Below are 19817 nucleotides of genomic sequence, written 5' to 3' on the forward strand. Positions count from 1 at the left end.
TTAATTTAACCTTAGCTTATTATGATTGTTTGATATTTTGTCATGACATTTCTAACATCATTTAAACTTCTACCACGCTCAAATAATTTTTTAGATTCGTCCCTGGATAATTCATAACATTAACTAGTTTAAACTAGTTTACTTCTTTTGTGATCTTTTATTGGCTAACATCACAAAATAATATTTACCTGCACGGGACAACGGCAGCCTAGAAATGTGTCATGTCCAAGTTAGGTAGAAAGCTCAAAGTTTTTAGGCAAAGGATCCTTCCAAAGTCCAAACCTTTCCTATGCACACATTACTACCCTCTCTTCAATTCACTTCATTCCTCTTCCACCTTCATCAATTTAGTGTCCGGGTAAGTGGGATTTCTAAAAATCTAGGACAAACAACAAAAAAAGTACTCAGAATGAATGATGTGTTGCATAAAAAAGTTGGCCCAGCGGCATATTATAAAAAATTAATCAAAGGGTTTGCTGTCTTGATGTGATATGTACGTGTAGCTGTCAGCATCTTATGGTTGAACAAAATGTGGGAAAATTGAACATCTCATTTCTGGGTATTAATTATATGTATGAGAGGTCAAGCAGCATAACTGTGGCTCTCGGGATATCAGGTTTGAACTTTAAGGGTATTGACTTTTTGTGTTTCAGTAGGTTCAGAAAATATGTATGAAGAGATACTACATTGTAACAAAGTCAATACTACTAATAAAAAAAAATAGATGCTGGTGAGAAGATTGAGATAGTAATGAAGTGAAAGAAAACAAAAAGATTTTGGGGCTACTTACGTAGTACTGCACTTCTCCTTTCTGAGATGCAGACGTTGTCCAGTAGGATTTGTGAAATGGTTGTACAGTAAATGAATGAAAAGATGGTAGGTGGTAGATGTTGAGAAAATGACACCTCCATCCACTCAGAAAATGAAACCATAATTTCTTGTTTTCTTCTCCTTTATAAGCCCTTTGCACTCTGTTCATTTCTTGTGTTCTTTGCACCGTTTTACATTTATATATATGTATGTATGTATGTATAACAAGAACATAGGTTTTTGTTGAGATGGAGGATTACAATGTTGTTGTTCAAGAATACTGTCTTCCTGGGAAAAGAAATGCTCCCTTATTTGCTTGGCCTTGGGAAAATTTGGGTCATTTCAAGGCATGCATGCACTTTTTATCCTCTTCTGCAACTAATTAATTTTGTATGAATTGAAATTATGTGTTTCTACTTTCAATTTATAACTTTTTTTTTTTTGTGAACAGTATTTATTATATGGACCATTTATTGCAAAATTGATGTATTCATTGGTTTGGAGAAAGAAGTGGGAAGATGTTTGGTGCTTACATATTCTTGCCTTGTGTGCCCTGAGAGGTTTAGTTCATCAGTTATGGAGTAGTCATACTAATATGCTCTTCTTTCATCGCCCGAAACGGGTGTATAGACGGGGCGTAGATTTCGAGCAAATTGACAAGGAATGGCATTGGTATGATTGAGTTTTGTTTCCCACTTCAATTCCTAGTACATACTGTTTGTTGAGCCATTAATGTGCAATCCAACTATCAGCTTAAGCTTTTAGTTGAGATAGAGCGCATGCATCAATTTGGTATCAGAGTCAGACCAAAGGTCCCCACGTGAGGGGGCGTGTTGAGCCATTAATGTGCAATCCAACTAGCTTAAGCTTTTAGTTGAGATGCTTAAGCTGTTAGTTGAGATGGAGCCATGCTTCAATTCATACAGTATTGTATATATGTTTGGATATGGTCTGTATGTATCATGTTGTTTATGCTTAATCTTGAACATATACATACAGGGACAATTTCTTATTACTCCAAGCCATTATGGGTGCATTTGTATATTTGAGCTTCCCTTCCCTGGCCAATCTTCCCATTTGGGATGCAAGAGGGGCGATTTGCTGTGTTGCATTGCATATGGGGCTCTCCGAGCCGCTCTACTATTTGATGCATAGGCTATTGCACACTCGGGATCTCTTCCCGCTTTATCACTGGCTACACCACCACTCCAAAGTCCCGCATCCCTTTACAGGTACAAATAAGTAATAATCGTATACTCGTTTATTCATAATTCTTGAGTAATTAAGCGTTACGTTTTGTCTGGTGCAGCTGGGAGTGCAACGTTTCTGGAGCACCTCTTACTGTGTGTAATTGTTGGGATTCCGACTCTGGGGACTGTGTTTCTTGGATATGGATCCATCGTAATTCTGTATAGTTACGTTTTGGTGTTCGATTTCCTTAGGTGTTTGGGGCTTAGCAATGTTGAAATCATGCCTTGTAGCCTCTTTCAGGCTGTTCCCCTTCTCAAGTACCTTATTTATACCCCTACGTAAGGCTCGATCTCTTTGTGTCCAACATCTATCTACATCCATATATAGTTTGAACTTAATTAGTTTTTCGTAACGACTTTCTGGCTCAATATATATATATATATAGGTACCATAGCCTGCACCATATGGATATGAGGACTAATTTTTGCCTCTTCATGCCTCTCTATGATATGTTGGGGAAGACGATAAATAGCCTTTCCTGGGATCTTCAGAGAGAAATCAAGTCAAGAACAAGTGAGCTAGCTAGCTGATCTTGAATAAAGTCATTTTAATTTGCACTAATTATATTCTTTAAGATCCTTTAATTTAGATTGTGTGTCCTGGGATGCAGATGAAAGGGCACCCGATTTCGTGTTCCTTGCACACGTAGTGGACATTATGTCATCGTTGCATTCTCCATTTGTGTTTCGGTCCTTCAGCTCGATTCCCTTCAGTTCAAGACTCTTCTTGTTACCGGTGTGGCCTTTAGGCTTCGTGGCAATGATGCTCATGTGGCTCAAGTCCAAGACTTTCTTGTTCAGCTTTTACCATCTTAAAGGGAGGTTGCACCAGACATGGGCTGTTCCAAGATACGGTTTTCAGGTATCCCGACTTCTCTCATCTTCTTCATATTTAACATCGATCCAAACTTTTTTAGATCGATCCCCAGGGTATTGAAAGCTAGCTACACTTTGCAGTATTTCTTGCCTTTTGCTACACAAGGCATAAATAAACAAATCGAACAAGCTATCCTTCGGGCTGATAAACTTGGCACCAAGGTCATTAGCCTCGCTGCATTAAACAAGGTCTGTCATATTTCTTTCTGTTCTTTAGTTTAAGCTGTCTAGTTTGGAAAATCGTTGTTTAGCTGATTATAAGGTTTGTGGAAGAATTAGAATGAAGGGTTGAATGGAGGTGGAACACTTTTTGTGAGCAAGCATCCCAATCTTAAAGTGCGAGTGGTTCATGGAAACACCCTCACTGCTGCTGTAATCTTAAACAATATTCCTGGAGATGTTAGTGAGGTTTTCCTCACTGGTTCCACTTCTAAACTAGGAAGGGCCATTGCCCTCTACCTGGCCCGTCGACATGTGAGAGTTCTGGTAATATCTGCTCTGCTCCATCCACTATCAATCCTAGTTCGATCTGTGATGAGACTCTGTTCATTTACTGTGTTTTCGATATATGATGGTGCAGATGCTTACTAAATCGAGGGAGAGATTCTTGAAAATCCAAAGAGAGGCAGGGGTGGAGTGCCAAAAGTTTCTAGTTCAAGTTGCCAAGTATCAAGCAGCTGAACACTGCAAGGTAATGTTAATTAAGTTAAGTTAGATGAGATGTGTTGGGCAGAGGCCAATAAAGGGCCAAGTCCAGTAATTTGTAATTGGGCGGAGGGCCAAGTCCAGCAATTGGTGATTGGGCAGAGGTCAGTAAAGGGCCAAGTCCAGCAATTTGTAGTTGGGCGAGGATCAAGTCCAGCAATTGGTGGTTGAGCAGAGGCCAGTAAAGGGCCAAGTCCAGTAATTTGTAGTTGGGCGGAGGGTCAAGCCCAACAATTGGTGGTTGGGCAGAGGTCAGTAAAGGGCCAAGTCCAGCAATTGGTGGTTGAGCAAAAGCCAGTAAAGGGCCAAGTCCAACAATTTGTAGTTGGGCGGAGGGTCAAGTCCAGCAATTGGTGGTTGGGCAGAGGCAAGTAAAGGGCCAAGTCCAGCAATTTGTGGTTGGACGGAGGGCCAAGTCCAGCAATTGGGGTTGTGCAGAGGCTGGTGAAGATCCAGCACCCTGCTTCTCAAAAATATAAAGAAATAAAGTTGCACATTCGCTGAAAGCTATAACTTTTGGCGTGATGGTAAGAGTATATGGTTTTTGGTTCCACCTAACATGGAGGGGTTGTAGTGTAGACATGGATAATTGGGAAATGGAGCAGTCCGGGAGAGCAAAGGTGTGCTCCATCCGGAACGCATTTTCATCAGTTTGTGGTTCCTCCGATCATCCCATTCCGCAGAGACTGTACTTATGGGAAGTTAGCAGCTATGAAGCTCCCCAAGGATGTCAAGGGCCTCGAATCATGCGAGGTAGGCACATAAATACACTCATATATGTTTAATGATTTTAAGTTTTGAACACCATTAAGTAGAAGAATTGTTTCAGTACTCGATGGGAAGAGGGGTGGTTCATGCGTGCCACGCAGGTGGGATGGTTCATTTTCTTGAAGGATGGAGTCATCACGAGGTGGGAGCCATTGATGTGGACCAGATTGATGTTGTGTGGAAGGCTGCATTAAACCATGGATTAGAGCCCTTGTAGACATTGGACATAGCTCTAATGTTCTAATGTAAACCAAGTGATTTAAAAATACCCTACTTAACTACACGTAAAAATGTAATAAAACTCCATTAATGATTCTTGTTAATTGAGTCAATACCTTTTAGTTCTCAACTATGTTAATTGAATCTTTTGTTAAGGTAGTAATTTATTCTCTATTAATATTTAATATAGTAGTTTTATATAATTATAGCCTTATAGGGAGTGTTGGGTAGTAATAGTTATTAGCTGATTGTGTTAGTGAGTTTGATTAATTGATAGTATTGACGGATTGTATGCAAAATGACTTTGAGTTTGATTAATTGATAGTATTGACGGATTGTATGCAAAATGACTTTGTTGCTTTGAGTGGATGGATGATAGTATACGAGGATTAACACCTTGAATATGAGGTTTCATAGGGTCTTAACAAGAGAATTCCTATCAATAAAATTTAAGTAAAATTAAGAAAACAAATAATAAAAGACACATTACACAAAAACAAAGATCTAAGCTAACTTGATATGTTGTTCGGATGCTCTCATCCGTATGAACAAATCCTGCCGCCTAACCCCCACCTAATGAAGAAATACACAATAGATCGGTGTATTTGGTGTTTTTTGAGCAGTAAGTAGTGATTTTACCTAATTTAATTATAATAGTTTTACACAATTTAGGACTCAATTATTAAAGTCTGGGATAACTCTTATCCCAATGATAAGATATCTACACTTATAATTATAAAATCATGAATACGAGTTTGAATTCTTGCCCCTTAGTTTGAGCTGATTAGCGTTAGTTTGAGCCAATTGACTTAGGGTTAGTTTATATTTATGACTAAATTAAGTATTAATTGCTGTAAAGATAGTGATGATAGTAAAAGAAAGAAAAGAGTTTGATCGGAAAAATGATTTTTATATATATATGTAAGTGTTGGGGTGGAAGGTTCCGCCGCCATTTACAGGCATTTCTTGCGGCCTTCTTTTATTTGCTGACAATTTCAATTGGGAAAAGCAACAAAAAAATTCCTCAAGAGATTATTATTTATTCGCCGTCGTCTTCACGTCCCCGACTGGTTCTTGCCCAGCTGCTAAAACCAAAAAAACTTCTCTCATTTCCGGCTCTCAAATCATAGCATGAAGAAGAAGAAGAGGTTTGCTGAGATAATCGCCATTACAAAGCCCAAACAAGCTTCTCGGGCTGTGGTAGCCGCCGAGGAATCCCCCTCCCCGTTGGGTCCCGAAGCAGGACTGTCGGTTTCCGGCACCGACGGTGAAACACCGGGTGGGGAAAGTGCTGACGGAGAGTCTGAAGGAGAGTCTGAAGGAGAGTTTGAAGGCGGCAGCAACTTCCTCGGCGACGGTGCAGCTGCCGGAGACTTGCCATGCTTCTGATGAGACGGCGGCGCAGCCTTTGGGGCAATGGACTCAACGCCGGGCGGGATAATCAAGCTGCTAATCTGCAAAATGGAAATATCGTAGCCCTCGTGAGCGACGGCGCTGATCAAATTTGACCCCTGTGGCGCATTCTTCACGGCGGAGCCAATCATCACCGTCTTGCCGCCGGTATCGGTGGCGTTCAAGAACCCCTGTTCGCCGGAGGCCATGCCCGTCGACTGGAACAGCGTCGTCAACTTGGTGGTCTTCTTCTCCAAGGTCGTGAACTTCTTAACGTCGTAGTAATCAAGAACGATGTGAACCGCCATGACACTCTTGATCACGTCCTTGGACTTCCCCGACAGAGCCCCCATGCCGCCGTTGTCCACCGCTAAAACCGTGACGGTTCCCCGCGAGTTGATCTCGCCGGCGAGACGGGTCTCCGTCAAGTACTGGTTGAAGTTGTTGAAATTCGGGTACTTGTCAAGCATGGTGGTCACATTGAAGGCTCCGCAACTCCACACCATAATGGAGAATGACGCCAGGAAGAAGAAGATGATTTTAGACTCCATTTTCAATAATTATTTGAGTTTTTTTTTTTTTTTGTTTTCTGTTTGTTTTTTTTTTCCTCCTTAAAAGGGAGATTGAGAGTGGGATGATTGAAAGATGGAGTTTGGGGGATGTATATATAGTGCAGAATGCAGATTGTAGTGTTGAGAAGATGAGAGTTGAAAGCGTCTTGCGCCTCTTTTGTAGAAAATCTGTGGGGGAGAATAATTTGAAGGAAAGTTAGTGCCACTTTTCATGATAGGAGTAGTTAGCATAATCCAATTTGATTAACCTTATTGTTAATGAATTATATCTTCTTCTTTAAAAAAAATATATATCATTAATGGATTTAAAATCGTATGTTATTAGTATGGTAAATTGTCATCACAAAATATTATACATATTTAAATTAATTATGGCATGCAGGGACGGAGCTATAGTGGGAGCAGCGGGGCAAGTGTCCCTGCCCACACACCACCCCATAAACCCATATATCACTCTAGTAATAAGTAATTATATTATATTTATATATATAGTATATGTTTATGTATAAGTATAAAATACAAATAAAAGTAAAGGAAGGATGAGTTGGTAAAGTATGTATGTAATTTATGAAAAGTTTTGAGTTTGAATCCTTCATTAATATGATTTAGTGTGGTGCTTGTTAGTTTTACTTATATTTATTACGTATTTTATTTTTCACCCATATCCAACAATGATCATTTTTAATATATTTTTTCATCATATCCAACAATTATCATTTTTTTTAATATATTAATAATGAGATGTATAATTTATAATGTGTTTTATATTCGAATCATTTTATAAAAGTAATTATGTTTTCATATTTTGTTATGATTATTTTTATAAAGTTTTGATGTGTTTTATTTTTCGTTCATGTCCAACAATATTTATAGTCATACTTTTATTTATTTTTTTAAACTATCTTTTTTTTTTTTTAATATTTACCCAACTGGAAATTTTTTTTTTTGGCTCTGCTCCTGATTGAATGTGATGAAGCCATGGGGTCTGTCTTGGCCTCAAGGACAATTGGGTCAAAGAGTAGAGATACATGATTGAATTTAATATAGGGAATAGTCTGGCCATGACAAGGTTTTTGGGACTTAAATTGGAAGAAAGGAAACTTGATGATGTGAATTTGAGTAAGAAGTAAAATTATGGGGCTGAGGTGTAAATACTGGATTGATGGAGTCTAAAGTGTGCTAAAGCGGAGAGTATAGGGGGCCAAGGTGCAAAGATTGGAAGAATATGGTACAAAGTGAAGGAGGGAGAAAGTTTAGGAGTTAAAGTGGACAAGATGGTGGATGAAATTTTTCCGTTTGCTCGGTCGGTAGAGTCGTCCCCGCACCTAGCCATGGATGCGTACAATCATTGTTTACCACCACCAATTGTTGCTAACTACAGCTTACCAACCATGGAAATTGCATATATACGAGCATTAAAGGTAAAGGCACATTTAACAAATATGAAAATGGACTAAGGACGCGTTTGGTAACATAATATTAAGCAAAAGTCAATAAAACACCAAGAAGTGGAAAAGTGGCAACATGTTTGCACCTAGCAAGCATGTTTTGATATCGCGCTCACCAGTTGATAATCACTTTGAATTGTTTAATGTTTATGTTTATTATATTATTTTCTAGTTGCCTGGTTGGTACTATGACCGTGTTTCACTTATGTTGCATCATGCATGGTCGTCCCATTTAGGAATACATGCATACAATGTACATATGTATTGTTTGGCATAATGTTCCCATAATATTTCTTTATTGGACAACCGTCTAAACCTTGTTTGTGATATATTATACTTCTATTTATTAAAGCATTATAGATTGCACCAAGACTCTCAATTACTCATTAAAAGACCAAGAATGTTCAAACTTATGCAAAATCATAATTATCAACTTTTTTAAAAACATTTTTTTCTAATTTAATTTGTTGTTAAAATTTTTAAAGTAATATATAATTTTAATAACATATTATTTGAATTGAAATTTTATAATTATCAATTAAATTAAATTTTGACATGTTTAATTTAAAGATAAATAGTAATAATTATAATTATAATTATAATTTTTAGAATGATAATAAATAAATATGATTTTTAATTTGTAAATTGGCAGGTTCACAAAAAAAAACATAGAAAAAAAATCAAACTATTGAAAATAATGATTTTTGAGATTGAGTGAGATACTAAAGGATGAGATAGATGATGGAGCCTTATAAAAAAAATTGGAGAAAAAACCTCAATCGGTAAGTTTTTTTTTTTTTTTTTTGGTTAAATAATCACAAATAGTATTGCACATACTTTAGATAGGAAAGTCATTTCTATGTCTTCTATGTCTGTTTTGTAGTACTTGGTTTTCTTGTCAATCTTTTATCATTATAGTTTGATGTTAGATTAATAATTTTTTTTAAATAAATAAATTATCAGGACCGGGTCCACTATAAACCGGATAGTTTGATGTTAGATTAATGATTTTTTAAAATAAATAAATTATCGGGACCGAGTCCACTATAAACCGGATAGTTTGATGTTAGATTAATGATTTTTTTAAATAAATAAATAAATTATCAGAACCGGGTCCACTGGTACAGAGCGAGGGGAGCGTGGGTAGGATAAGAGTAACTTGAGCGTGGGTAGGATAAGAGAGTAACTTTACGGCACTAGACCCATAAGAGAGTAACTTTACGGCACTAGACCCAACGTACAAAGCCTACGACACTAGCCCAAAATAGTACGTACAAAACCCAAAATAGTGACCCAAATATGTGACACCACCCTCTTCTAGGAGGGACCCGCCATCCTCCTCTTAGCCCACTTTCGTCAACCAAATCATAAGTCCATCAATCCTTAAGCCCGTACCTAATATCCCCATTAGATTCAAGATTCAATGAGAAATTAAGTAAAAAAATTTATATTATTAGTAAGAGTCAAACTTGATGAACACAACATATTGTAATAGAGTCACTACAATTGAAACATGTGCTCCACTCATTTTCGGCCCTCAATTCATAGCATGAAGAAGAAGAGGTTTGCTGAGATAATCGCCATTACAAAGCCCAAACAAGCTTCTAGGGCTGTGGTAGCCGAGGAATCCGACTCCCCGTTGGGTCCCGAAGCAGGGCTGTCAGTTTCCGTCGCTGCTGGTGCAACACCGGATGGGGTAAGTGCCGACGGAGAGTCTGAAGGAGAGTTTGAAGGCGACAGCAACTTCCTCGGCGACGGTGCAGCTGCCGGAGACTTGCCATGCTGCTGATGAGACGGCGGCGCAGCCTTTGGGGCAATGGACTCAACGCCGGGCGGGATAATCAAGCTGCTAATCTGCAAAATGGAAATGTCGTAGCCCTCGTGAGCGACGGCGCTGACCAAATTTGACCCCTGCGGCGCATTCTTCACGGCGGAGCCAATCATCACCGTCTTGCCGCCAGTATCGGTGGCGTTCAAGAACCCTTGATCGCCGGAAGCCATGCCGGTCGACTGGAACAAAGTCGTCAACCTGGTGGTCTTCTTCTCCAAGGTCGTGAACTTCTTAACGTCGTAGTAATCAAGAACGATGTGAACCGCCATGACACTCTTGATCACGTCCTTGGACTTCCCCGACAGAGCCCCCATGCCGCCGTTGTCCACCGCTAAAACCGTGACGGTTCCCCGCGAGTTGATCTCGCCGGCGAGATGAGTCTCCGTCAAGTACTGGTTGAAGTTGTTGAAATTCGGGTACTTGTCAAGCATGGTGGTCACATTGAAGGCTCCGCAACTCCATACCATAATGGAGAATGACGCCAGGAAGAAGAAGATGATTTTAGACTCCATTTTCAATAATTATTTGAGTTTTTTTGTTTTCTGTTTGTTTTTTTTTTCCTCCTTAAATGGGAGATTGAGAGTGGGATGATTGAAAGATGGAGTTTGGGGGATGTATATATAGTGCCATTGCAGAGTGCTGATAGAATGCAGATTGTGGTGTTGAGAAGATGAGAGTTGAAAGCGTCTGGCGCCTCTTTTGTAGGAAATCTGTGGGGTAGAATAATTTGAAGGATAGTTAGTGAAATTTTAGTTCCACTTTTCATGATAGGATTAGTTAGCATAATCCAATTTTTTTTTTTTTTTTTTTGAAAGTAGCATAATCCAATTTGATTAACCTTGTTTTTAATGAATTATATCTTCTTCTTCTTCTTCTTCTTCTTTTTTTTTTTTTTCAAGTCATTAATGGATTAAAAATCATACGCTGTTAGTATGATAAATTGTCATCACTATATATACATATCAAATTAATCATTCTTCCAAAAGGCTGAACCACATCCCTAAGGGCCCCCACACCCCGACTCGACAGAGCATTTGGGAGGATGTAAATCATGGTAATTTAATTGAACATGAACCACAGAGGCTAGACATGTGCTCACTGCGCACAAGGAACCCCCTCACTTTGACATATCAAATTAATCATTGTATGCAGGGACGAAGCTACAATCGGGACAGTAGGGGCAACTAGCTTTTATATATATATAAAATACATGTTTAGGTATAATTATAAAATATTCTGTACAAGAAAAGATGAGTTGGTTAAGTTGCCCGCCCAATAAAACTAAAATTCTCTCTCTAGGGTAAAACTAGGGTTTCGGTCTCTCTAGGGAAACCTAGGTTTATTCTTGCGTTTTTCCGATCAGTAACTACGGCGGGGAACGCCGGACTTCTACGACGAGCAGCGCAGCTTCGATCTAACGTAAGGCGAGGCAGTGTGTAAGCAGCAGGAATGGCGGACGAACGCAGTGAGGTCGAGAGGTTGACGGCACAGTGGGAGGGTTTTGATTTGGAGGATGAGTTTGTGCCGGAGGGAGAAGGGGTTGGCGAGCTCCAGGACAATGACGAGGAGACATGGGCTGTTGTTGGCAGGTTCCTAACTACGAAACTGGTCAAATTGGAGTTCATGAAGCAGGTTATGGCATCCGTATGGCAACCGGTGAGGGGGGTGCAGGTTACGGAGATCCAACCAGGACTTTTCTTGTTTGTCTTTTATCATAAGACGGACATAGATTACGTCTTGGATGGGGGTCCATGGGGTTTCGAAAATAATTCTTTGGTATGTCGGGAGGGGGTGGCCGGAGCGGTGCCTGGGGAGATGGAATTGAACTCAATTGATATGTGGGTTCAGTTGCATGGATTGCCGATGGGGTATACGTCAGATACGGTTCTTAAGCAGGCTGGAAACTTTATAGGCAAGTTTGTGAAACATGATGAGAGGTTCGCGGGAACACCGTGGCTTACATTCTATCGGATCCGCGTATCTATTGCGGTAGGGAAGCCGTTGAGGCGTGGCATGAAATTGGTGAAACGAGATAAGTCGGTGAGTTGGATAACTTTTCGGTATGAACGTCTACATAAACATTGTACGTTTTGTGGGATGTTGGGTCATGTTCACATGTTCTGTCTGAAAGCACGTGAGAGGCCGACACCAGTTGAGAAACACCCGTTTATAGGGTTACGGGCGGGAGGAAGTAGGGGAACACCGAGGGCGGTGGGGGAAAATTGGCTAGTGCCGGTTGGGGGGAAACCGAAACCTAGGGTGAGGGAGGAGGTGGGGGAGGGTGTGGAAAGTGGCGGTGCAGGGGGGCGGGAAGAGGGGGAGATAAGGGAGGGCAGTACGGGGGTTGGGGAGAGGGTGGAGGAAGTGGTGGCAACTGCCAAGCGCCGCCGAGGGGCTGAGGGTGAAGGAAAGGATGTGGCTCTGACCGATGTGTCAAAAAACTTGCAATTGGCGGGAACTGGAGCACAGTCCCGCCCATCATCATGAGTACGATAAGTTGGAACTGTCGTGGCTTGGGCAATCCACGTACAGTTCGAGAGATTGTGGACCTTGTGTCCGGGAAGAAGCCTGACTTTGTATTTCTAATGGAAACGATGGTGCAACGGGATCATGCGGAAAGGCTCCGTGTGAGGATAGGTTTTGAAGGTTTGTTCTATATGGATAATGTGAGGAATGGTGGGGGACTGGCTTTGTTGTGGAGGAAGAATAATACAGCTACGCTTCTGGGTTATTCAAAGAACCATGTGGATATTGAGGTCCGTATGCCATCAGGAGAGACATGGCGTATGACATGTTTCTATGGCTTCCCTAAGAGTAGTCAACGGAGAGAATCATGGGAGTTGCTGAAACCTTTGGTGGGGAAGTCTCCGCTTCCGTGGGTTGTAATAGGAGATTTTAATGATCTCTTATTCCAACATGAGAAAAGGGGAAACAATCCACATCCAGATAATTTTCTCCGGGGTTTTAGTGAAGCTGTGGATGAGTGTGGCTTGCGTCAGTTACCTATGAGGGGATATCAATTCACTTGGGAGAAATATAGTGGAACGGATCAATGGTTGGAGGAGAGATTAGATAAGGTGTTGGCAACGATGAAGTGGTGTGATGCGAATGGAAGGGCGGGTGTAGAGAATATAATTACTAGTAACTCAGATCACTCAGCTCTGTTCCTTGATATGAATGCACAACGAAGGGGGGGGGGGGCGGGGGGGGGAGGAAGGATTCCGAGGAGGTTCAGGTTTGAGATGGCATGGTTGCTGGATGATGGGTGTAGAGATGTGGTGGAAACTGCCTGGCAAGGGGGGAGGACAGAGGGGTTGTTGAATTGTCAGCAACGTTGTGGGGATAGACTGATGCGCTGGGGCGGTGACCGTTTTCATAAGTTTGGGGAGCACATCCGGCGGCTCCGCAAGGAGCAGGGGCGGATCCGTGGTAGGAGGGATCCGGCATCTTTGGCTCAGTTCCAGCTGTTGAGTAATCATATTTCCCAGTTAGAAACCCAGGAAGATGTTTTTTGGAGGCAGAGAGCAAAGCAGCATTGGCTTCGTGGCGCAAATGCGAATACAAAGTATTATCACAGGTATGCTTCTGCTAGAAAGAAAAAGAATTTTGTTACTAAGTTGTTGAATGAGTCTGGGGTATGGGTGGAGGGATAGGATATGAATAATGTAGTACTCAACTATTTCAATGAAATTTATGCTACTAGTAATCCTGTGTGTGAGGACCCTTTATTTGATGAGTTTGGCCCCTGTGTGACGACTGACCAGAATGAAGTATTGTTGTGTCCCTATGATGTGGCCGAGGTCAAAACTGCTTTATTTGCCATGTATCCTGACAAGGCACCGGGACCGGATGGAATGAATCCGGGATTTTATCAGCGTTTCTGGGATATAGTTGGGGAGGATGTGGCTGGTTTTATTGTTAATTGCTTGAATTCAGGTGAAATTCCGAATGATTTGAATGCTACCAATATTATTTTGATTCCAAAGAAGAATAATCCTACAACTGTGGCGGATTTGAGGCCTATTGCCCTTAGCAATGTTTTGTATAGAGTTATGGCAAAAATGATTGCCAACAGGTTGAAACCTATGCTGGGGGATTTGATTTCAGAATCCCAGAGTGCCTTCATCCCAGGGAGGCTAATAACGGATAATATACTTGTGGCGGCGGAGGTGGGCCACTTTTTGAATCGAAAGCAATGTGGAATAGCAGGATGGGGAGCACTAAAACTGGATATGGCTAAAGCTTATGATAGAATGGAGTGGCCATTCTTGGAAAAGATGCTGGAGGTAATGGGTTTTGATGAACGGTGGATTAGACTGATAATGACATGTGTTACCACTGTATCATACAGTGTTATGGTGAATGGCGTGAGTGGAGGCCAGGTGTAACCAACAAGGGGTCTCAGACAGGGAGATCCACTTTCACCTTTCCTATTCATTATTTGTGCTGAAGGTCTATCCATGCTCTTACAGAAAGCGCAGGCAGTGGGATCTATTCACGGGTGTAGGGTGGCGAGGGGGGCTCCCCCAATATCACATCTTTTCTTTGCTGATGATAGCTTATTGTTCTTTAAAGCAAATGTCCAGGAAGCTATAGTGGTCAAGCAGTGTTTGGAAAGATATGGGAGTTATCTGGTCAGTTGGTGAACTATCATAAATCTAATATATGCTATAGTAGGAATACTGGAGAACAGATGAGGGAGGAAGTAGCAGACTGTCTGGGCGTGAAACAAGCACGGAATTTTGGAAAATATCTGGGGCTACCCTCGTTTGTAGGGAGAAATAAAAGGGTCGTTTTCTCTTATGTGGAGGATAAAATCAGACAAAGAGTTTTCTCGTGGAACAAGAAATTGCTATCACAGGCTGGTAAAGAAGTGCTTTTGAAAAGTGTGGCTCAGTCTATGCCCACTTTTTCAATGAGTGTTTTTTTGCTCCCTGAATCAGTTTGCGAGTCAATTCAAAGGGCCATGAATAGGTATTGGTGGGGAAAAGGACAAGAAAGAGGAATCCACTGGAAAGCATGGGATAAATTGTGTATCCCTAAAAAGTTTGGTGGACTGGGGTTTAAAGATCTGAGGAATTTTAATCTTGCGATGTTGGGTAAACAGGCATGGCGATTTTTAACTAACCCGGAGTCTCTAGCAGCAAGAATATATAAAGCAAGATACTACCCGAAGACTTCTTTTGTTGATGCAACGGTGGGAAACAATCCCAGTTTTTGTTAGCGGAGTATTATGGCTGCTCATGATTTTGTTGTTGCCCATGTACGGAGGAGAATTGGAAATGGCCAGGAAACTTTAATATGGGGTCATCCGTGGTTGCAGGATAATCCTAGTCCACTGGTTCAAACAGTAATGCCGGAACCATTAAGGGATGCAGTTGTAGCAGGTTTAATAGATCAGCAAACAAAAACATGGGACCCCCATATTTTATCAGATCTATTTGAACCTGAGGATGTGGATCGTATTCTAAAAATACATGTGAGCCCAGATTATAGAGACACATGGTATTGACATAATGACCCGAATGGTTGCTACACGGTAAAGGATGCTTATAGGCGCCTAATGGGAGAGTTTAATCACACTTTGGGAGATTTTGATAGATGGATTACATTGTGGAAGTTGAAAGTTCCACCCAAATGGAAAACTTTCTTATGGAGAGCGGTGTGTGATATACTCCCAACCACAACAAATTTGATTATAAAGAGGGTAGATGTGAACCCAACATGTATGTTGTGTGGTCTTGCTAATGAGAATGTTATGCACTCATTAGTTTTATGTGATTATTCTGGAGCTGTATGGAATATTTCGGGGCTGCCTATTATGAATATTTTTTCAACGTCTTTCCCGAACTGGCTTTTGACTGTTATGGATATGCTCACAGGCGAACAAGTCAGACGCGTTGTGGGGGTCCTCTATTTTTTATGGATGGCCAGAAACGAGGCGGTCTGGGAACATGCGGTAAGGAGGCCGGATGTGGTGTGGCGCCGTGCAGCTGCGGGAGAGGCGACCTACACGGCAGTCCACGCCCGCCCAGTGGCGCCACCAGCCGAAGGAGTGCAGGCAGTGGCGGCCGGACGGGCGACGTGCCACGTCGACGCCGGCTACGATCCGAACACCGGCAATGCAACCTATGGGGCGGTTCTACTCGGTCCGGATGGTGTGTTCAAAGCAGCGGCAAATGGAAAGCTCCCGGGGTGTTTTACTCCTCTTATGGCGGAAGCGCTAGCATGCAAGGAAGCCTTGTCCTGGCTTAAAGACCGAAACGAGAGCGAGGTGGATATTCTTACAGATTGTCTTGTTTTAAGGAATGCGGTTCATGCAGTTACTACACCGAACTTATCCTATGTTGGAATTGTGATTGAGCAATGTAGGACAGCTATGGGTAGTTTCATTTATTGTTCGCTTAGTTATGTTCCTAGAGCTTTAAATTTACATGCGCATACTCTTGCTAGTTTAGCCTATGATCAGGATCATTCTATGTACTGGGATTTAATCCCTCCTGACTCTATCACTCAATTTCTGAATTAATATACTGGTACGCCATATTTCAAAAAAAAGAGTTGGTTAAGTTGATAAGGCATGTATATATGCAACTTATGAAAGGTTCTGGATTTAAATTTTCCATTCATTAACATGATTTAGTGTGGTGCTTGCTAGTTTTATTTATATTTATTATGTATTTTATTTTATTTTTCACATATATCGAACAATGATATTTTTTAAATATATTTTTTCACCGCATCCAACAATTATTATTTTTTTAATACATTAATAATGAAATGTGTAATTTATAATGTGTTTTATATTTGAACCACTTTATCAAAGTAACTATGTTTCATATTTTGTTATGATTATTTTTATAAAGTTCTGATATATTTATTTTTCGTACATATCCAACAATATTTTATAGTTATGTTTCCTATGTGTTTTATTTATTTTTTAAAACTATCTTTTTTTTTTTGTTTTAATATTTGTCCCCACTAAAAAATTTTCTGGCTCGGCCCCTGATTGCATGTGATGGAGCCATGGGGTTTGGCTTGGGCTCAACGACAATTGGGTTAAAGAGTAGAGATACAACAATGAATTTAATCTAGGGAATAGTCGGGGCATGACAAGGTTTTTGGGACTTAAATTGGAAGAAAGGAAAGTTGATGATGTGAATTGGAGTAAGAAGTAAAATTATGAGACTGAGGTGTAACTACTGGATTGATGGAGTCTAAAGTGTGCTAAAGCGAAGAGTATAAGGGGCCAAGGTGCAAAGATAGGAGGGTTATGGTACAAAGTGAAGGAGTGAGAAAGTTTAGGAGTTAAGGGCATCCTCAATAGTGAGGATTTTGGTGAAAAAAATGGGAGAAGAGGGAAAAGAGAAAAGAAAAAAAAAAAAATCAAAAACTGAAAAAATGGATTTATGCACCTAGGCTGACACGTGCAGTCCATGCACCTACCTAGGCGCAAGAGTTGTGCCTCACATGCGTGAGGCGCACCTCTCTCCTCAAACAATGGGCCCCACAATCCTGCAATCCCAAGGTCTTGCAGAAAGCACCCACATTCTCTCTCTCCCATCTCTCTCCCATACCTCACACTTTTCTCCTCAAAACCTAGTCCAAAAATCCCTTTTGGGGATGCTCTAAAGTGCACAGAAGTGCAAAGTACATGCATCATAGCACAAAAGCCTAGGATAGGGGAATGCTTGGAGACTATTTGACAAATGAGAGAAAAAATAGACTCAATATTAGTGGACAAGGTGGTGGATGGAGTCTTTCAGTTGCTCAATCGATAAAGGCGTCCCCACACCTAGTCATAGATGCATACAGTCATTGCTTACAACCAATAACCACAGATAACTACATCATACCATCAAGGACAATTGCATACGAGCATTAAAGGTACGTAATGACACGTTTAACAAATATAAAAATGGACTAAGGATGTGTTTGGTAACACAATATTGAGCAAAAGTCAATAAAACACCAAAGAGTGAAAGAGCGGCAACAGGCTTGCACCTAGCAAGCATGTTTTGATAACGTGCCCACCAGTTGATAATCACTTTGAATTATTTTATGTTTACTTTTATTTTTATTTTTACGTTTATTCTTTCCTAGTTGCCTGGTTGGTACTATGACCCTCTGTTCACTTATGCTACATCATGCATGGTCATCCAATTTAGGAATACAATGTACATATATATTGTTTGGCATAATGTTCCCACAATATTCCAATATTGGACAACAGCCTAAACCTTGTTTGTGTTATATTATTATACTTCTATTCATTAAATATAATCATTATAAATTGCACCATGACTCTCAATTACTCATAAAAGGCCAAAAATGTTCAAACTTATGCAAAATCATAATTATCAACTTGTTTAAAAACATTTTTTCTAATTTAATTTTGTTGTTAAAAATTTTAAAGTAATATATAATTTTAATAACATATTATTTAAAAATAAATAGTAATAATTATATTTTAAGACTGCATATCATTACGCACTATCATAAGTCAAAATATTACAAATAAATTGGGAACGTTGCATGAACTATTTTCAACGATAACTTGATAAGACATAAAAACAGATTCAATAGTAAACACATAAGTACATAACAATCCTATTTATTGACTATTTGACAAACGAGATAAAAATATTATAAAATTGATGAATTAAATCTTTTACATCACCAAGACTATGTGGTCTAATGGTACCCGGGTTGGACTTTCATTTGGAAGGTTATGAGTTCGAGTCTCAGTTGAGGCGTTATTGGTACAATGTAATAGGGCCAGTAACATTCAAAAAAATCTTTTACATCAATAAGAATAAGATCATGAGAAATATAAGTTACAAAAACTTCACTCAATTTTTATACTATATGACCAAAATTCATCAAATATACTCTTGCAGTCAATTCCTCGACTTATCCACGCGCACTTAAGTGCACGACGCAGTCTCAGTTCCTAGTCACATTGCGTGAGTGGGACGACCCATTAATCGCGTGGGAGATGAGAGCTTTTATATATATACACTGCAAGGGAAAAAATAGAAATATGTTCAGAAAATAGAAATAAAAAAAGAAAGACACGAAAATGAAAAAGGAGTCTGAATCAGAGAGGGAAGGGGGGGAGAGAGAGTATCGACGGGCAGAGAGCGATCGGAGAGAGAAACTGCGGAGTGGGTCTTCAAAATTTTCCGATTTTTAGATAGAAAATTGAATGCGAAGCAATTTCCAGAGAGAGGAAGGAGCAATGGAGGAAGAAGCTGATGTCTGGGTACCAACGGACGAGTAGCAAGAAAGAACGAACGAACGAACGAACGAAGAGCATTGCAAAAGCGAATTCTTTGAATTTTATTTTCTTTTTTGTTTTCTGAATCTGAATTTTGGAATCAGTTTCAGAGAGCTACACAATAAGGTCTGCCCAGCTTATCTCTTCTCTCTCTCTCTCTATAGATCAAGTATTAATTTTGAGGTTGAATCTCCGTCGTTTGAACCTCAATTTTCTGTTAGAACAATTTTGAACTTAAAGTTTGAAGCTTCAAGCTTTAGTATTTGTGTTAGAGGTGGAATTTTAGTTTATTTTGGGGTTTTCGTGGAATGTTTGGGAAGTTGAACTATTGAATAGGGGGGTTACTTGGAGGTAAAGGGGCATATACTTGTTGGGAATGGGGATTTTGTTTTAGTTGTAGTTTTGGGTCTGGAGGTTTTGGCTTATAATTTGAAAATTGGGATTTTTTTTTTCGGGGAGAGTTTGGATCTCAGGGAGTGAACCTTGGCCCACTCCAATCTCTATTGCTTTAAAAATTGGGGTTTCAGAGATGGGATCAGGTTCGGCATTGTTGGTGTTGCTATTAGAGGGGTTGAATATTGTTTGGAGGATGAGTATTTGGAAATGGAGCAAAACCCTAATTTAGTGGTAGAATTGGGGTTTATAGGTTTTGGTGTTTCTGAATTC

General features: G+C 40.2%; 5 protein-coding genes across 6 annotated transcripts; 3 read left to right on the forward strand and 2 right to left on the reverse strand.

Moving 5' to 3' along the window:
- Positions 1-958: 958 nt before the first annotated feature.
- Positions 959-4814, forward strand: LOC109163000 (protein ECERIFERUM 3-like). Of its 2 annotated transcripts, XM_019311718.1 has the most exons (11): positions 962-1157; positions 1262-1482; positions 1810-2042; positions 2120-2339; positions 2447-2574; positions 2672-2922; positions 3018-3125; positions 3216-3422; positions 3517-3627; positions 4221-4394; positions 4471-4814. In XM_019311718.1, the coding sequence occupies exons 1-11, from the start codon at positions 1059-1061 to the stop codon at positions 4624-4626; spliced, it is 1908 nt and encodes a 635-aa protein (XP_019167263.1). In that variant the 5' UTR covers positions 962-1058; the 3' UTR covers positions 4627-4814. The 2 variants fall into 2 exon arrangements, with proteins under 2 accessions (XP_019167264.1, XP_019167263.1); XM_019311719.1 differs by lacking the exon at positions 4471-4814 and having other exon boundaries at positions 959-1157; positions 4216-4314.
- Positions 4815-5752: 938 nt separating this feature from the next.
- Positions 5753-6571, reverse strand: LOC109163065 (fasciclin-like arabinogalactan protein 14). The gene has a single exon (XM_019311784.1). The coding sequence runs from the start codon at positions 6569-6571 to the stop codon at positions 5753-5755; it is 819 nt and encodes a 272-aa protein (XP_019167329.1).
- Positions 6572-9582: 3011 nt separating this feature from the next.
- LOC109163066 (fasciclin-like arabinogalactan protein 14) lies at positions 9583-10383 on the reverse strand. The gene has a single exon (XM_019311785.1). It carries the CDS (start codon positions 10381-10383, stop codon positions 9583-9585), a length of 801 nt encoding a protein of 266 aa, XP_019167330.1.
- A 2082-nt stretch (positions 10384-12465) lies between these two features.
- On the forward strand, positions 12466-13524 carry LOC109163068. Its single transcript, XM_019311786.1, has one exon. The coding sequence runs from the start codon at positions 12466-12468 to the stop codon at positions 13522-13524; it is 1059 nt and encodes a 352-aa protein (XP_019167331.1).
- A 1580-nt stretch (positions 13525-15104) lies between these two features.
- LOC109163069 lies at positions 15105-15541 on the forward strand. Its single transcript, XM_019311787.1, has 2 exons — positions 15105-15350; positions 15473-15541. Exons 1-2 carry the CDS (start codon positions 15105-15107, stop codon positions 15539-15541), a joined length of 315 nt encoding a protein of 104 aa, XP_019167332.1.
- Positions 15542-19817: the final 4276 nt, after the last annotated feature.

This window comes from Ipomoea nil, unplaced genomic scaffold (genome assembly GCF_001879475.1).
Source record: "Ipomoea nil cultivar Tokyo-kokei standard unplaced genomic scaffold, Asagao_1.1 scaffold2975, whole genome shotgun sequence".
Taxonomy (NCBI): domain Eukaryota; kingdom Viridiplantae; phylum Streptophyta; class Magnoliopsida; order Solanales; family Convolvulaceae; genus Ipomoea; species Ipomoea nil.